General features: G+C 48.1%; 3 protein-coding genes across 5 annotated transcripts; 1 reads left to right on the top strand and 2 right to left on the bottom strand.

Moving 5' to 3' along the window:
• Positions 1 to 277: 277 nt before the first annotated feature.
• On the bottom strand, positions 278 to 2378 carry ALKBH4 (alkB homolog 4, lysine demethylase). Its single transcript, XM_042879520.1, has 3 exons — positions 2241 to 2378; positions 1723 to 1920; positions 278 to 989 (listed from the first exon to the last, which is right to left on the bottom strand). Exons 1-3 carry the CDS (start codon positions 2361 to 2363, stop codon positions 348 to 350), a joined length of 963 nt encoding a protein of 320 aa, XP_042735454.1. The 5' UTR covers positions 2364 to 2378; the 3' UTR covers positions 278 to 347.
• On the top strand, positions 2273 to 15480 carry LRWD1 (leucine rich repeats and WD repeat domain containing 1). 3 transcript variants are annotated; one of them, XM_042879517.1, is made up of 16 exons: positions 2273 to 2432; positions 3404 to 3545; positions 4884 to 5118; positions 5558 to 5677; positions 6689 to 6841; positions 7766 to 7906; positions 8527 to 8865; positions 9462 to 9588; positions 9816 to 9925; positions 10390 to 10597; positions 12112 to 12184; positions 12269 to 12409; positions 12713 to 12810; positions 13372 to 13533; positions 14105 to 14229; positions 15126 to 15480. In XM_042879517.1, exons 2-16 carry the CDS (start codon positions 3466 to 3468, stop codon positions 15264 to 15266), a joined length of 2253 nt encoding a protein of 750 aa, XP_042735451.1. In that variant the 5' UTR covers positions 2273 to 2432; positions 3404 to 3465; the 3' UTR covers positions 15267 to 15480. The 3 variants fall into 3 exon arrangements, with proteins under 3 accessions (XP_042735451.1, XP_042735452.1, XP_042735450.1); XM_042879518.1 differs by lacking the exon at positions 2273 to 2432 and adding an exon at positions 2855 to 3074 and having other exon boundaries at positions 5618 to 5677; XM_042879516.1 differs by lacking the exon at positions 2273 to 2432 and adding an exon at positions 2856 to 3074.
• LOC122184525 (DNA-directed RNA polymerase II subunit RPB11-a) lies at positions 15393 to 16971 on the bottom strand. Its single transcript, XM_042879521.1, has 4 exons — positions 16861 to 16971; positions 16640 to 16729; positions 16346 to 16520; positions 15393 to 15852 (listed from the first exon to the last, which is right to left on the bottom strand). Exons 1-4 carry the CDS (start codon positions 16911 to 16913, stop codon positions 15817 to 15819), a joined length of 354 nt encoding a protein of 117 aa, XP_042735455.1. The 5' UTR covers positions 16914 to 16971; the 3' UTR covers positions 15393 to 15816.
• Positions 16972 to 16988: the final 17 nt, after the last annotated feature.

Genomic DNA, 16988 nt, shown 5'->3' on the forward strand with positions numbered 1-16988 from the left:
GCTCATCCTCACTATTGAAGTATAAATCTTCAGCAAAGGATAATTACTTTAATTAGTTCTTAGCGTTGTACTATCTGTGGAGAGATGCTTGCCTGCCCCCTGGAGAGCTTCTCTCTCAAGGAACAATCTGAAGTGGGTGAGAAGACAGGTGTGGACCTAGGGCACAGGAAACAGTAAAGCAGGATGAGATAAAAGCTGCCATTGCCCAGGACAGCCTTCACAAAAAACTGTTAACATCCATGCATACCCAGCTTCTTTTGTACACTTCAGAAATAAATCAAATTCTACAAATCCTGGTTTTTATTTTTCACATTTCTTAAGACACAATTCTAGCAGCCCTTTGCTGATCACACCGGTGTCCCTTGAAAGGAAAGAGCTATCTCCAGCAGTTCTCTGCCCAGCTCCTCATGCCTTCCTCCAGCCCTGAACTCTGCAGACAGCTCTCTGAACGTGACACACACTCGCCGATGCTCGATATGCCTGCGGTGAATGGCGTGCTTCCACTTGTAGCGAGCCTCACCATACAGCACCACCAGAGATCTCCTGGGTAAGCGAATGGCAACGGTCACTTCCTTACTTGGGACGAGCCTTGGGGATAAAAGGCAGCTGCTTCCCTGTTTGCCTGAATTCTCACATGGTGACGTTTGTGTAAGAGATCCAAGGGGATTTAATTCCCTGTTTTCATTACTGAAAGTAGGAAATAATTGGATGCTGTCCTCTGAATCACAAGACATGGACAGCACAGTTTTTGAGAGCAAGTTTAAGCTAACCAGACGTTCTCCCCACAGCCACCAATCATCAAAATGTGGGTCAATGGCAGAACCTCTTTCTGGCCTGTAGTCCAGATTGCATTGTTCAACAGGCATGAAGCCACCTAGCACAGAGCAGGCCTCCATCTGTGCCACAATCTTTTTACTAAAACTTGGCAAGCCAGTAAAGCCACCAGCTTTCAACCTCTGTTTCTTGAAGTTCACTTTGGGTCCGTAATCCTGTTGGAAGAGGGGGAAAAAAAAAACAGCATTAAAGGAAAACCTGGGACAAGACCCGAGGCTATGATCCCTATGGGGTCAAGGCTTTTGAGTTCTGTTCTCTTCCAGCAGCTCCTCACCAGTTTCCAAAATCACAGAACCATTAAGGTTGGAAAAGAGCTCTGAGACCACTAAGTCCAACCATCAGCCCATCCCCACCGTGCCCATTGAGCCGTGTTCCTCACTGCCACATCTGCCCTTTTCAGGAAAACCTCCAGGGATGTTGACTGCATCGCTTCCCTGAGGAGCTGACTTGGACAGGCTACATTAATCTCTCTGGAATTAGGTTTCTTAGCTGGCAAGCAAAAAGAAAAACAAAAAAAAACCTTACTTCTCTCACCTAAAACTGTGTGAGCTCTCCCAGAGAGGCTGTGGATGCCCCATCCCTGGAGGCATTCAAGGCCAGGCTGAATGTGGCTCTGGGCAGCCTGGTCTGGTGGTTGGCAACCCTGCACATAGCAGGGGGTTGGAACAAAATGAGCACCGTGGTCCTTGTCAACCCAGGCCATTCTATGATTAATGCCTGAATGCGCAACTGGAATTTGCTTCTGCGAGCAGCTGATTTTAATGAGAAGTCATTCTTGAAATTGATTTCAGAAAAAGTTCCCAAAGAAAAGCTGTTAATGAAATATGTAAGTGGATTGGGTTTGAAATGCAGAGAGATCTAAGAAGAAACGTGCTTGTAAAGCCAAACCTGCTTCTTTCGACCAGACTGCGAGGGCTTCCATTCATCCCTATCCATCAGTTCAACCACCTCCACTTCTTCATCCTCGCTAATGAACTCCTCCGCCAAAAACACCCCTGGGAACGGAAATGCCCAGCCAGCAAATGGGGAGCACTCATTGCCTTCAGCTAAACCCGTTGCCGGACAGTAAGTGAAATTATCCTCCCCCTGCAGAAATAAAAAGAGATGACAAACACGTGAGGGGGGAAGCTCTCATAACGAGCCGTTTCCCTTCATTACCCCAAAACCTCAACGTGGAAACCGCCTGCCCGGCCCGCAGAGGTGCGAGGGATGCTGAGCGCAGCCCGTTCCTGTAGTACCGTCTCCGTCCCGCAGCGGTGCTGGAACGTAGCTGACACCGTCCGGGGCGCAGCGCCATCGCGCTGCCCTCAGCGATGCGCGCCCATCGCGGGGGTCCCGCACGTTCTGAAGGACCGCGTGCCGTCCCGCCCCCCGCCGGCCCCGCCCCGCCGCCCCCTCCCCGCTACCTGTGTGGGCGGAGCAGCCTGCGCGGGCCCCTCGCAGAGCAGACAGGAGCGGATCCCCTTGCAGCCGCAGCTCGGCCCCGCGCCTCCGCTCGCTGCCGCCTCCTCCTCCTCTTCTTCTTCCATCCGCCCGGCTGAGCGCGGGACGCGGCCGTTCTCTCCCCCTGCCCGCCCTCGCGGCCCGGCCCGCTGCAGGTGAGGGGCGGCACGCGGGCTCGGTGCAGGCCGCGCGGCCGGGCCGGGGGCGGCCTCGCTCTCCCGGCATGCCTCGCGGCGGCGCCGGGGCCCGTAGCGCTGCTGTGCGCCGCGGGGGCCGCTGGGAGCTGTAGTGCCGCGCGCAGCCGGGGGCGCTCCGGGCCGCGGCGCGGCGGGGCGGAGCGGGGCACCGGGCGGAGCGGAGCGGGGGACCCCGCTGTTCCCGAGAGCTTTCTGGCGCGGGACTCGTGCCCGCAGCGCGACGCGGCTGGGCCGGGCCCGGGGCGAGCTGCCGCCGCTCTGCCGCCGCGTTCGGGTGCAGCCTTTTTGTTTCCCTCCTCGAGGCCGTGCCGCAGCCCCGTTCGAAGCACTGAGTGCCGAGTGTCCGGCGACCGCTGTCTGCGGAGGGGTGGGGGGACGCGGCTCGGGGCGGGCAGGGCAGAGCTTTGTGCCGGGTGCGGATAGAAGTTGCTTACAGTAAGGGCGGCCCGGCGAAGAAACGGCCGTACCGAGCGGCGGGTGTTGCTATGGGTGGTCATTAATCCCGAGTTTGAGGAACGCGGAGGCTGCCGGCAAGGAGTCCGGCCGTGTGGGCAGCTCTGCGTTCTGTATCGCCTCCCCCAGAGGACGCGGCTGCTGCAGGTGAGCTTATCCTAAGCCCTGCTGTAGGGCCGTCCTCGGGCCAGAGCCTGGCTGCACTGCACAGCCCTTAACGCCGAGAGCCCTCGCGGTGCACGCAGCTCATCTGCAGCCAGCCTGTGGCTCGCGGAGCGAGCTTTTGGGACGGGCTGGGTGGGCTCGTTCGGGGTGTGTGCCCACCTTAGTGAGTAGCCCCACTATTCTCATCTCAGCCGTAGAAAAAGAGCGCTTCAAACACAGCAGCAGAAGCAGCAGCCGACCTCATCACGTTTTTTTCTCCCCTTTGGAGTCGGTCGCAAAGGATTTCTTCTTATCCCTGTTTGTTTTCCCAGGGGGGCTACGAGAAGAGTTCTTACAGCTGCTTGGTGATTGCAGCTGGAGGACGAAGATAAACATGTCAAAAATTACTACAGAGCTTCTTTTGGAAAGAGCGGTTCCGAAATCCACGAGGCTCCGAAAGATAGAAACACTGAAGTAAGTGCAAGCAGGCCTGTGGAAAATTCCAGATGAATTCAGCACGGGTAATCCTCCTTCCAGGCATTTCTACTGAAATAAGAGAAATCATGACAAAGCCCAGAATTAGAGATGGTGTTCTCAGTGCAGGAGCAGTGAGCTGCCACAATTACTGCCTCTCTTCACCATATATGTTTCCTGGGTTCTGATTTCCTAATGCTAAGAGGTGTTCCTTCCTTCCTCAGAAACCTCTTCTGTCTTTGGTAGCAGTTGCTCAGTGTAAATAGGAGCAGTGCTTCTGGTCTGGATCTACAGGATTTTCTTAATGTTTTGGCATTATGTCCATTCCCTTTATTTTCTCCTCCATCACTTTGCTCTAAATCCAATTATATTACTATCTGCAACACTGCAGAAAGGGTGAGTGAGCTGACATGCTTAGCAGCCTCTAAAGCACTTTTATTGCTCAGACTCTCTCAGAGGTCACTGAATGTAATAAATGACTTTCCAAGTGGTAAATAACAGTGGGATATTTTTTAAATTGAGAACTGGTCACTCCAAGTGACTCATCTAGCTGATTTCTGGCAGGTGTCTGTGTTGTTTTTGTTGCTGATGGAGGAGCTCTGTGTTTCATATGTACGTACAAGTAACTTCTCTTAGTTTGTCTTGTGCTGAAATAATTGTTTTCAGGGAAAAACTTGAAAATTTATCTATAGAGTGTGGGTTGCAGGAATCTGGGTAACAAGGTGGTGTTCAGGTGGCAGAAGCAGTGAATTTCTAGAAGTAGTTTTTCCATGCAGCTACATGCCATGATTTTGAAGGGTAATATTTCTGAAAGTCCATTTGGGGAGCGCTGTGCTGAGTCTCTCCCAGTCCTTGTCTGTGTCCCAGCCCCAAGTGATGCTGCTGCTTGGAGTCACAACAGCAGTCACACTCAGTCTTGCAGCCTTTTCAGCTTTTTGTGCGTACTTTGGCTGGTTAGGCTTCTGAGATGACAAGTGGGAAGTGATCTTGCTTTCTAAGTTCATGTACCCGATTTATTTGCATTTTCTGTGTATGGCCCTTTATTTACTAATCATTATAGATGGAGATTCTGTTTGTTAGAGGAACTCAGGCTTAGGTCCTCAGGAGACCCTGGCTGACAGTGCTGGAAGTTCCCTGTGGGCTTCAGCTAAATGGGCTAATCATCCCTGCACCATCCTTCCTGTAATACACAGTTTTCAGTTTCTCACTGAGGAAGGCTGCTTTTTCCCTTCTCAAACCAGACTGAGGGGTGTCCCAAGGTGTGGCCTTGTACCCTGTAAAGGTCAGCACTCGTTTTGCACTGAAATGCAGGTAGCTGATGTTCTCTTTTCCTTTCAGCCTGTCCAAGCTGCAGCTGAAGACTGGAGACTTAGATCCACGTTTGTTTTCACGTCTGAGGCATCTACAGAAACTGGATCTCTCTGATAATTTATTGGACAAATTTCCCAACAGTCTAACCCTGCCTGATCTGCGTGTCCTCAACTGCAACAACAACCAGCTGGAAGATGTCACTGCTCTGAAACAGTTCCCTCTGCTTGAAGAGCTAAATTACGAGAACAATGTGTACCTCACAGTGAGTTATTTCCCATTCTTACAAATATTACGTAGAGGGGGAAATAAACAGCAATTGTACCTAGTTCTCATGTGTTATTCTTAGGCAACAAGTGAGGGCACCTTAGAAAGCACTCAGTGCTTTTATTCTGCAGGATGTGAACAGAGTGCCCTGCCTTGCAGGCGGGTCAGAGGCCAGTTTCATCACCACCACCTTGTGTTGGTGTCAAGTACTGCAGAAGTGCGAGGCACTTGTCTGCATTGCTGAAGATCCCAACTTACAGAGGAATCCTAATTTACAAGTGAAAGTTATTTGAGTCAGAAACGCTGAGAAGATTTTATGGAGTATGTTTTCTCACGTAAATACGTTCTGCTCTTCCTTGGCTTGTATTTTAATAAGCAATAAATGAACTGAAGCAACCACCATGTGTACAATTTTTGTAACTCTGCTGTCTTTCTAGCTCAATGATGATTATAAAGTGATGTTTCTTTTGCAAAATCTTCGGCTGCTCAATGGCAAGGACATAACCAAGCTGGCTAATCACGTGAGGCGTGTCAATAGCCGTAAGCTGACCAGCAAGGTAAGATGGGCAGTATTTTCTTCACTTGTGAACACCTGCAAAGTAACTAAATACCGTGCCACAGTATGGGATGTACTTTAAATACCTCATTACTGCTTTCTCTGGTCACTGCTTGCATTTGTTGCCACTTCTACCTTCAGTTTCAATCAGTGTGAGGACATTCTGCGTTTCCATAGTGCTGACTCTGTTGGAGTACTAGGCTGCAAAACTGGCAGGAACTGACAGCCAGAGAATTCTTGACTAGCAAAGAGGATTTGTCATGAATGCTCCACAGGGGCAGGAGCAGCGAGGGCTGTGTTTGAGCCTCCAGTTTCTAGGTCACTCAGTTGCCATGCAAATATGGAAGAAACAGAGTGCTTCCTTACCAGCTGCGTGCACCTCTCCATCTAGTTGATGTTACTTGTCGTGGCCCCAGGCATGGGAGTTCAAAACCAGGCTCAGGGTAATCTTGATTCTCCCAGCACGCTCCAGGAACAAGGACTTGTTTGTTCTTTTGCTCTGCGTGCCTGGAATGGTTCTCTTACTTGCATACGTGGTCATTCAGCTCATGACAAATTCTCCCTTCATTGTGCCCAAGGTTCAGAAGCCTTTTGGAGCCAAGATATCTGAATTTACAAATGGTGGTGGTGTGTGTGTGCTGCGCTTGTGCAACACTTGAACTGCAAGAAAACTCAAAGATGCCCATTGTCACGTAGCTGTTATAGTTACCTGTCAGGTGCTCTCTGCAGTGAAGCATGGTGTGAGACTTCTTAAGAGCACTTGCTGTGAATCTAGAAGCACGAAATCAGGCATTGGTCTGAGTTCATGTTCTTTGCCACACAAACTTGGATCTGAGGGACTGGATTTTGTTTGCACTGAAGTTGTGCTTCAAGTGCTGATCAAATAAATCAAGTAAGTGCCATCATGTGGATAGTGGAGCCACAGGGTTAACAGCTGAAATGTTTTTACAAGCACTGTTGTGCTTTAGTTTTCTGTAGTACACTGTTGAGTAAGCCCAGTCTTTCTATGTAGGTTACTGCTCACTGGGAAGAATTCTTCCGTGACCAACTTCCTGAGAAGTACACAGCTGAGCAAGTGAAGTCCATCAAGAAAAAGTTCCTGAAGTCAGTTCAGACTAATGTTGTGTATGGACCCAGCTCCCTGAGTGAATTCACCCGCTGGCGGGTGAGCTGCTTTTCATTGACACTCTTTTCTTCTGGCAAGGGCTCTGCAGCCTGATCCTGAACAGTTCTGATTGAAGTACTGTGTAGATTTGGGCTCAGAGGACTCTTTCAGGAGGATGGTATCTTTTCTTTTCCTCATTGTTTTGTTAAGCAGTTACAGGAGCACCAATGCAAAGTGTGCACCAAGATGCAATGATTGTCATTGGACATTGGTTTTTAATTCATAAACAATAATGACAGTTGTACCAATTAACAAGACTATGGTATTCCTAGTACTTAATTTTGCAAACTGCAGATCACTTTAATGGCAGCCTTTAATCTTGTGGCTTCCATCAAGGAAGCTGTATGAAAGGAGAGAAGGTAATGACAGGACTGTAGTTGCTCCTAGTGAGGAAAGCTACCATTTTATCTATAACACAGGGTTGTATGTGCATCAGCTTCCATCGCTCCTTTGTCTTGTTTTACTGCTGGGATGTTGTTTTGTACCTTGGAAGTCCGTGACAGAGTGAAGTTCTTGGATCAAGTAGTGCAGACATAGTCAGCGATGCAGGCTGCCACTGATGTTGTTGTATGTGGAGGTGAACAGTCCACTCCAGCTGGCAGTGTGATGCACTGCAGGGTGGTGATCATCTGCAGAAGTCATTGTAGTCACTCATTTGCAGTGCAGATCTGCAGATTCTGATCTGTCCTGGGCAGTTTGCAGCATCCACATGATTTGTATGGTTGATCAGAGAGGTGTGGTGCTGGTGCACCAGCCTGCACATTTCAGTATGACCAGTGAAATAACCTTGTGAAATTCATGTAGAATAGGAGGGAAGAACATGCTTTAAAGCCCGGCAGACCAACTCTTGTCATGGCATATCGGAGTTTGGCTGTGGTTTCTTATTGTCTTTCTTTTGTATCTATCAACATATTTGTTTATAAGGTGAAAATGATTGCAGAAGAGTTTCTGACTTGCTCGCTGGGTCTGGAGTTAAACACAGATACTGAAACAGAAGAAAACATGGATGAGAATGAGGAAGAAAGTGCAGAAAGCTCCAAGGAAGCTGCAGAGGAGGAGGCGAAGGTAGGTGATTTACATTAATGATTTACGTTTCTTTTTAAATTAGATTTTAGCAAATTCAGTAATGCTTGTCAGTTTCCTTTAGTGACCCTGTGCTGACTGTAGGGGCAGCCTCAGGCTGCAGCCTGTGTTCCACAACTGGGACTTCTTTATAGCCAGATTGAAGCCATCCCAGCAATAAGAAGGTTGGGTTGCTATTCGAGAAGACAGAGCTGTTCCATTCATAGGAAACCCAAAAGATTTCATGAGTATAAACCAACCCACTCCACCCATCCTTTGGGGAAGCAATATTTCTGATGAGAGAACTGGGCTGACATGGCAGGCTGAGATGGTGCTGGAACAGCTTTGGAACAGCTGCAGACTGAATCTTCTCAGGCCATGGGCCAGATTTGTTTTTCCATGTATGTAAATCACGAGTAACTGGGGCAGGAGAAATGAATTGCAAACTGGGCTGTCATTAGCTTCTGCCTCTAGGAGCTCTGAGAGTCTGAGCTGCCTGATTTTTGGAACCTAGTTTATGACTCCAGGAGGGTACTGGGATTTGAATCAAGGCTCTTTCTTACTTGCAAACCATCTGCACATCTTGGGGAAGCTTCTGCAGAAACTGACAGCGTGTCTTACAGGTTACGGTAACTCCCAGAAAGAGGAAAAGAAATCGTTCAAAATCACGTTTTGGAAGGAAGAAGTCCAGGTCCCAGGCAAAAACTGAGGAAACGGTACCTAATCCCAGAAATTCCAGTCAAGAGGAGGATGATTCAGCTCCTGATAAAGCAAGAGCATCGAATGAGCCAGCCAAAGAGGCAACCCCTGAGCAGGGGGATGAAGGGACACATAAGAATGGAGAGAAGATTCCCAAAGGGCAAAGCAATAGAAGATCCAGCCAGCTGCCAGGAGAACAGAAAAGCCAGGAACAGGACAACGGGGTTGTTAACTTGACCCCAGTGAAGAACTCCAAGGCCAAGGTATGTTTATCCCCACCCTGGGGACAGGTTTTCAACCTCTTGGTTTAGTGGGAGGAGCTGCACTGAGATGTCAGCAGAGCTCTGCATATCTTGGAGCTTGTGACTGGCCAGGTATATTGTAAGTTACAGTTTTATTCTGTGTTTTGTTTTAAATCTCTGAAATTTCAGGGAAGGCCCCCCTTTGGAGACAGTGAATTCTCTGCAAGGAGTGGATGGACCAGCACTCTGAGGTGGTGCTCTGAAAGCCTGTTCTTAGAAATGGGACTGGCATGGGACTTGCTGTCAGGTCAAGCTAATGGCTGCGTGGGGGAAAGCGTTTCCCTCTCAGCTCTTATCAGTGGGGTTTTAAAAGGGTTTTTCACATTTCTCTACAAGAGAAAAGAAAGTTCCATGCTGGGGTCTGCAGGGCACACCTTTTCCAGTTTCTGTTTCGGGAGTCTCGAGCATCAGTGGCATCTTAATCTCTCCTGCCCAGGAGGGCTGAAAAATACTCTGGTTTAACTCAGATTGCTGTGTTTGGTAGAGGGTTCTCCCACGGCAGTCACAAACTGCTGTTAGGGGGAATTAATTTTCTAAATGTGGATGGTTTATTGTAGGAGGATATCAGTGTAGAGCCATTGCATTTTCTTCAGTGTCACAGTAAAGGCAACAGCCGCGAGGATTTTAAAACGCAGCTCTGGTCCTGTGTCTTCGAGCCATTGCTGGACTGTGCACCCAGGAAAGGTGAGCTCTTAAAGAGGTTTGCAGGATTCCCTGAACCCCCTGGCTCTGGAATCCCAGCAGAATCCATGTGTTAGACCCCCAGCTTCATCAAGCTGTAATCTCTGTTTTCAGGAAGAGATTTGTGTACATATTTTGCCTTTGAAAACAGGAGTCTGGGAGAGCACCAGGCCGTGGGCAGTCTTCATGTGTTATCTGTGAACTTCTCACCTTCTCTTTTCATCTTTCAGATCCCATTGTGAGTTGTTCAAGAACTGTGGCGACGTGTGGAGGGGAGTCTGTCTGTCTGATCGACTGTGAAACAGGGGTGGTGCTGAAGAAGTATAAGGTGGCTACAGAGGTGGGTTGCAGATGTGAACGATGAGCATTAAATGGAAATTCCATAATCCTTTTTAATTCCATAGATAAAATTGTAAACAATTCTGAAAGAAGGTTGCAAGCATTACTGTGGGCAGGTCTTAAAAGATGGGTAGTAAATATTTCCTGCTAGTTCTTCTAGCCTGGTTTGTTTTCTTTCTCTTTTTTAATCAGTTTTATGCCTCTTTTTTTTTTTTTTCTTTTTTTTTCAGAGAGGCATAAGTGTGTGTGTGTATCCAGGCTGCTAAGGAAGCTTGACAGCATAGACTAATAAACATCCTGTTTTGATAGGTTTTGTTCTTCCGAAGGTGTTCTGAAATGCAGTGCTTATGCCTGAGTGGTCGTGTCAGCTCACCTGGATTGCTCCATGACAGCTGTGTTACATCTGAGCTAACAGCCTTCCTGCTGACTCTCTTTCATGCTGTTCTCTGCTTCTTTCTGTCCTAGGAGTTCTTCAGTGTTGCATGGACAACTCTCCCAATGGTGATCAGTGACAGTCGGAAGAAATCTCATAACATCTTGGCAGCTGCAGGGAGGAGAGGGATTGTCAAACTGATTCATGTGGCAGCTGACTTCTGCTATGGAGAAATAAAGGCTCATAAAAAGCCCATTGCCACCGTCTGCTTCAGCCCGACTCAAGAAACTCACCTCTTCAGTAAGTCAGTAGTTCAGAATCTTAGCTTCAGCACCTAATCTGGAAAAGGTTGGGCTTCCTTCACAAGGGGAACTGTCACCTTGCAAGCAGGTATGGGAAACTGAGTGCTTACTGGGACCACACAGGTATGAGTACGGACAGGTGAATGCAGGGAGTTCCTTTTGGATGGCATTAGAACACAGCAGGGGCAAGTTGTTTCAGACAGAGTCTTATTCCTTAGCTGAGGTGCAGCAGCTCCAGTTTCTCACTTGGTAGCTCCCTGCTGTGCTGGCTCTCAGGGTGGCTGCCACACACTAGCCACAAACAGTTCAGTAGTGGATTCCTTCCGCAGGGCTGGGTAAGAAGAATGACAGGCAGAACGGCTGCTGGGGGCCAGGCAGCCAGCTAGCAGGGCTCTCATCAAGCATGGCAAGAGGGACATTGCAGCATGTCGTGGCCTGTTGGGTTTTGTTGTTCTAATGAGCAAAGCAGTGCACTTAATTGCTTTGAAATAAATGAAAATCTGTGCCTCGTCAGAAATTTCTATCTGGGTCCTGAGGTGGAAGTGAGCTGCAGCAGGCAGGGCTGCTGAGATGAAGGCTTAAGGAGCGGTGGGAAATGAACCATCTGTTACAAATTGCAGCTGCATTGTTGGGTCTGTAAAGTAAGCTGTTACAGGGACATTCAGACCACACCTGCACCCCACAGCACATTGTCCCTCTTGCCTACAATTGCTCACATCCTGGAGTGGTTAGAGTGCTACACCAACCATTACAAGTGGAATGTCTTTAAAACATGGGCAGCTGCAGTGGGTACTTCACAAGAGTAAGCTCAACAGTGTAAAAAGCAGAAACCTAAAGAGATTGGGAAGTAGCTACCACATCCCTGTAATGCTTAGTGCAGGCTTGATGAGCTTGACAGAGTTGCTCAGGCTTTTTTTTATTTAATAAAAATCTCTTGTAATAAATTACGTCTGCAAGCTTGAGGACAAGACACTGACTTGTTTGAGTTAATGCTAATTGATTGGCATTCTGATCACTGAAAATACTCTCTTGGCCTTGTTACTGCTGCCACTCAGTCAGCTGGGTGACAGAGACAGTAAGAGTCTTTTATTTTAAATCTGTCCCTAACTTTCCCAATGGGAGCTACTGTGGATGCAAACACAAACGTGTGGAATACAGCAGAATCTGTCTGAGAGTAGGGACTGTAGGCTCCACAGGAACCCACTGCCAGAAATGGGAACTTGAATGAGTGCTAATTAATGTTCTCATGAAGCCACAACTTGGTAACAGACACCAGGAACCAAACTTTCCTTTTGTCTGCTCCTCTTAGAGCACAAGAATGCAAATGACTGAATGTCTGACAATGTCTGTGAGGTGGTGTTGAGCTGGGATCCTCAATGACTGCTGCTGTACTTTAGTGAGCTCTGTGATGCCCCAGGCTTAGTGTTACAGCTCCTGACAGGTAGAATTGCCAGCTAGCATGAGAACCAAATGAGCAGCAGTGTCACTGCCTGCCTCTTCTGTGTCCTACAGCTGCATCCTATGACAAGCGAATTGTGCTGTGGGATATTGGAATTCCAGACTGTGACTACAATTTCAAAGCAAGGTAAAGGTACAAAATACCAGATGTGGCCAGTCTAGGAGGCTCTAGCTATTGCTTTGCAGCACCACTTCACTGTTCTCTTTTTAGCCAGCTGCTGGTACTGGAATGTTTGTCTGTACCCTTACGGATTGCCCTGGTGCCCACCTGCCCAGAGCAGTACCTGCTGGCTGGCTGTGAAGAAGGCTGCTTTACGTGGAATATCAAACTGGAGAAGGAAGAGAAAAGCAGGTGAGAGCAACAGTTGCTTTCTGTAACAACAGAAGTAGTCCTAGCTTTATTTCATATGGAGGTCTGTGCCAGGAATGCAGCATGGCTCACCAAACTTAAAGGGAGTAAAATAGCAGTCCCTGAAGCAAGCAGGCTCCTGGAAATTAAAAAGTCAGGTATCTCAAAAATTAATTTCAAGTGGGGATTAATCTGCTTTATCTGGAATGAGACTAACGTGGATTTCCATTTCTTGGGTTCTGTATCTAAGCACATTTTCAGTGCTGCTCATTCGGGACCTGAATTATTTCACTCTTCCTTCCCCAGGCCTTTTGAAGCCTCATTCAAATTTCCTGATGAGGAGGGAGAAATGTCGACATCTCACAGGGTTGACGGTTTGGCTTTTCTGAATGATGATGTTGTAGGTGAGTATAAACACGATAGCCAGATCCACAAGAGGTGAGGTACCTCGGTGTGAAGGACAACGCAGAGGAAGTAAATGGGGTGTGACTGCATCTGCTGTAGATTCTGGAGTGCTGTGCTCAATGGAGTTTCCTTCTAGACTCGCTTATCTTTGTGTAAAGATGAGGTATGGAGTCTCATCTGAGCAGAGCTGGAAAAAAGACGGACTCAACACAGCAGACTTTGCTTAGCAGTGCTGAAGTGGGAGGGAAGAACCCTTTGCTGTTCAAGGGCTGCTGGAAGCCCTTTGCAGAGGATTGGGAGTTCCCACAATTTGGAGGCTCTGTAAGACCTAGGGTGGGTCTTTCTGAATAGCTCTGCCTGTTGCACTTTTGGAACATGTGTGGGACTAAGAATCCCCCTGAATCCTCCAATTATCCTGAAATAAGGTAAAAGAAGTGGAAGTGCTTGCTGATGCTGTCAGGTTCCATGTCTTGAAAGCCACTTTCCGGATGGACTGCCTTCCCCAGCTGTTTTGAAGCACTTCTCAGCACCTTACATCATCTTCCACTTTTCTTCCCTAGTTTCCAAGAGCTCCAAACCAGGATGTATATACTTATGGAGCTGGAGTCGATCTTTTGACAGTAAGGGGAAAGGAAGCCAGAGAACAGTGTCTGCAGTTATTCTAGCTGAACTGGAGTGGTCCACAACAGACTTGTCCTATCTCACACTCAGCACCTGCCCAGGTAAGGCAGCACCCTTCAGCACTCCCAAGCATCAAGGCTGCACCAGAGGCAGCCATACTGCTCAAGGTTTACTTGTGCACAGATGCAAATGTCTCCCACTCGCTGGAGGAGCCTGTTGTTTAAAGCAGAGGAGTGGATTTAATTCCCAGGCCGAGAGAACATAGCAGGCCTGCCCCCCATGAGCAACAGGAGCCCTTAACTTGCAGCACAGTGCAGCTAATGGGCACCTGCTGCATGTAAATACTTGAGACTGTTCCTTGACTTCTGAAGGCAGAGGGGTTTTACCTTGGTGTGGTGCACCTGTCCCAGGGCAGTGTAGGACTAACAAAGAGTGAAGAAACCTGATCTGAGCATCACTTTTCAAAATGATGAGACTGTGGAGTCTGAATGGAGGCTTTTTTTTCCAGAGCTGTGTAGTTTAGTATTGTTTTTTTTTGTGCTAGAAAGATAACTTTGCTGGAATGTGACATCCTCTGTTGAGAGGATAAAGCACTGCCTTGAGCTCAGCTTTATAGACCAATGTACCCTCAGCTCCACTCTTGCTTTTCTGCTGTTTCTTTTGGTCTTACAGCAAAACTGCATGTGTTCTGTGGTGATGAGCAGGGAAGTGTGTGGATATACCACCTCTCAAACTACACCACAGCATGGAGCTCTGCAAAGGGAAAACACTCAGACAAGAGAATCCCACCCACACAGGTAGGTCTCATTTACCCTTTGTGACAGAGCTGTGCTCCCCTCCTCCCCAGGGCAGCTCTCCTGAGCAGCTTCACAGCAGAACATGCCTACTGTCTTCTCTACCTAACATTCATGGCCAATTAAAACCAATCTCCAGAGCGTGACCACGGCCACTTCAAATCACACACACACAATTGTGACAGGGATTATGAGCTGCAAAGCAAATCTGTTCGCTCTTGTGTGCTGTAGCTTGACTTTTCCTAGGAAAAGGCCGCTCTGAAAAAACCACAGCGGTTAAATGATACGGCCTGGCTGTTCCTGCACTGCTGTCTGGTGTGCAGCCACTGTTTCCCTGCCTGGATGAGTAGAGGGTGACAGCAGCAGCTGCTCCTTGGCAGAACTGCGTGTGTTGCAGAAGGGCAAGCTTCTGGGATGTGTTCCTGCCTCCCTTTTGCTCATTCTCTCCCTGGCCTATGAAAACACTCCTGTTTTGGGTCAGTACTGTGCCCTTACAGAGGTAACTGAACAACAACATGTTCACAAAGGCTGTGAGGCACATAAGCTCTAACTGTATGTAAATATGATGTGACCTCGTGTTCCATAAATGTAAACATGCTCAAATCAACAGTCAGCTGTTGGAGGAGTGAGGGGGAGCTGCTTTCAATTTTTCCTTTCTGATCAAGTCCCTCTTGCACTGAACTTCAGTCCTTCAGTAGGACTGGCATGTATCTGCCTCCCTCAGGCAGGGGAACAACCTTTCTATTCAGCTCCACCACGCTGGATGTGAGCCCTCTGTTCCAGCAGTAGACACAACCCAGGCCCAACTGTCAAACCAGGTGTTGCAATAATTAACATTCACCAAGTTTTAGGAACAGTGACACCGTTCCTTTTCTACACAAACTCTGTTCTCCTTGCAGATTCTCAAGTGGCCAGAGCTTCAAGCAAATGGGGAGCACCTGAGTGAAGTCTACATAAACAACGTGATAACAGACCCTACTTTCACTTACCTTGTTGCTCTCACTAGTGTGAACATTACAGCAATTTGGAAGAAGTCATAGTTACTTGTTATAGAATTTCATTCCCATGCTTTGAAATAGTGCAGTATTAGTGAGTGTTACCCATGTAACCATGAAGTTTTCTAGACCAGCTGTTACGTGCAAAAGGTACAGAGTTTGTTAAACACATCCAGTCATCCAGTTCTTTTTTCTGTAAGTTTACACAATTTGTGCATTTGTTTTATAGAAACAACACTTAATAAAACACAGTAACAAATCTCCTGCCAGAATCTGGATTTCTTGAAATGGAAAAGCAGGAATGTGATCTGCTGCTGCCACTCAGCATCTCCAAAGTACAGTCAAATTGAGCTACAGCCTGGTGCACATAGCAGCATTAAGGCTCCAAGTAGAAAAGTAAAAATCATTGTAGTGAATTAAGCCATCAAATCAAACAAGACTTGGCAGACACAAACCTCCCCTCCCAATACTGCTGCCAAAAATAAGCAGGATGAAAAGGAAAGTAATTGCCATGAATGAAGGTTTAAATAAAGCATTCAGCTCCCAGACGCATCATTCTTCATCAGAAGCGCAGTCCAGTCTTGGTGTGCTCATTTTACTCGATTCCTTCCTGTTTGTCTTTGATGGCAACCTGTAAAGCACACAAACAGAACTGTCACTGAGCTGGAGGACGGTTTAAAACTGATCTCATCAGTCTGATATCAAACACCAGAACATGTGCAAAATAAGGTGTAAGCACCCATGGAAACCTGAGCAGCCAAGCAAACATAAAAGGGGGATGGGTTGGAAGGGACCTCAAAGATCATCTAATACTAAGTCCTGTGTCACAAGCAGGGTTGCCAGGCACTAAATCAAGCACCAGATCGTATATAATTTGATTTTAATTACAGTGTTTTCTGTGCTAGCAAGATCATGAGAAAATCATTGGTAGAACTGTTACAGAGCACCCGTGTAACTCCTACAGGGCACATAAATAACCCTCAGGAGGAGCCTGGCTTGCAAGGAAGTTCTGAGCAACTGCTCAGATGAGTTTATTGCTATAAGGCAGCACCACCTCTGGGATATACCATCCCTCCCTTTGGTTCAAAGCACGAGCTTCCTGCAGTGGAAAGAAATGAGCTCACCCTGAATCTCTCTTCGAGGAGGGACAGCTCACTGATCAGATCTGTGATGGCGTTGGTGAAAGCCTCCTGGGGGCTGTAATCTGGCGTTGTTTGGACACGGATGATGATTTTGTGTTCCAGGGGGTGTGGGACCTTGTAACCTGCAAACAACACCTGAGGGTCCTTCAGTAACTGCCTGGAAAGGAAAAGCAGCAGTGAACAAGCCTGCATTAAAATACATATCTGAGCTTAAGGAAAGCCTCATTACTCTTAACCAGCCTCCCCCCAGATTTCCCCAGCCCCTCCTCAGCTCACGACTTGATGATGTTCCCCAGCGTGTGGTCCTCCTTGTTGATGGTGAACAGACAGGCGTTGGGCACCTTGGTGTCCTTGTTGATGGTGATCCTACACAGCACAGGGGCCGTTAGGGCAATGTTTCACTGCACACAACAGCCTGGGCGGCCGTGGGGGGGACTAGGGGGGCACGGTGCCCTCCACCGCTCCCCCCCACGGCCGCCAGCCTGGTTGCTGCTCACTTTTTCTCGCCTTCGAAGAGAAGGAAGGACTCGAAAGCCGGAGGAGCGTTCATCCCGCCGCCTCACGCTCCCTCCCCACCGTTCCTGCGGCGCCCAGAGCGCCACTTCCGCCCGCACTTCCGGTGGTG

This window comes from Lagopus leucura, unplaced genomic scaffold, assembly GCF_019238085.1.
Source record: "Lagopus leucura isolate 7727_CA_CO unplaced genomic scaffold, USGS_WTPT01 Super-Scaffold_100024, whole genome shotgun sequence".
NCBI lineage: Eukaryota > Metazoa > Chordata > Aves > Galliformes > Phasianidae > Lagopus > Lagopus leucura.

What these genes read in the sequence shown, in the direction of transcription:
- ALKBH4 (XM_042879520.1), bottom strand. Translation starts at nt 2,363, where the DNA reads ATGGAAGAAGAAGAGGAGGAGGAGGCGGCAGCGAGCGGAGGCGCGGGG. An exon ending in AGGCTGCTCCGCCCACACAG is followed by an intron (nt 1,921 to 2,240) that starts GTAGCGGGGAGG and finishes TTATTTCTGCAG; the next exon opens with GGGGAGGATAATTTCACTTA. An exon ending in AGTCTGGTCGAAAGAAGCAG is followed by an intron (nt 990 to 1,722) that starts GTTTGGCTTTAC and finishes CTCTTCCAACAG; the next exon opens with GATTACGGACCCAAAGTGAA.
- LRWD1 (XM_042879517.1), top strand. Translation starts at nt 3,466, where the DNA reads ATGTCAAAAATTACTACAGAGCTTCTTTTGGAAAGAGCGGTTCCGAAA. An exon ending in CGAAAGATAGAAACACTGAA is followed by an intron (nt 3,546 to 4,883) that starts GTAAGTGCAAGC and finishes TTTTCCTTTCAG; the next exon opens with CCTGTCCAAGCTGCAGCTGA. An exon ending in GACTACAATTTCAAAGCAAG is followed by an intron (nt 12,185 to 12,268) that starts GTAAAGGTACAA and finishes TTCTCTTTTTAG; the next exon opens with CCAGCTGCTGGTACTGGAAT.
- LOC122184525 (XM_042879521.1), bottom strand. Translation starts at nt 16,913, where the DNA reads ATGAACGCTCCTCCGGCTTTCGAGTCCTTCCTTCTCTTCGAAGGCGAG. An exon ending in CTCTTCGAAGGCGAGAAAAA is followed by an intron (nt 16,730 to 16,860) that starts GTGAGCAGCAAC and finishes TGTGCTGTGTAG; the next exon opens with GATCACCATCAACAAGGACA. An exon ending in CTGGGGAACATCATCAAGTC is followed by an intron (nt 16,521 to 16,639) that starts GTGAGCTGAGGA and finishes TTTCCTTTCCAG; the next exon opens with GCAGTTACTGAAGGACCCTC.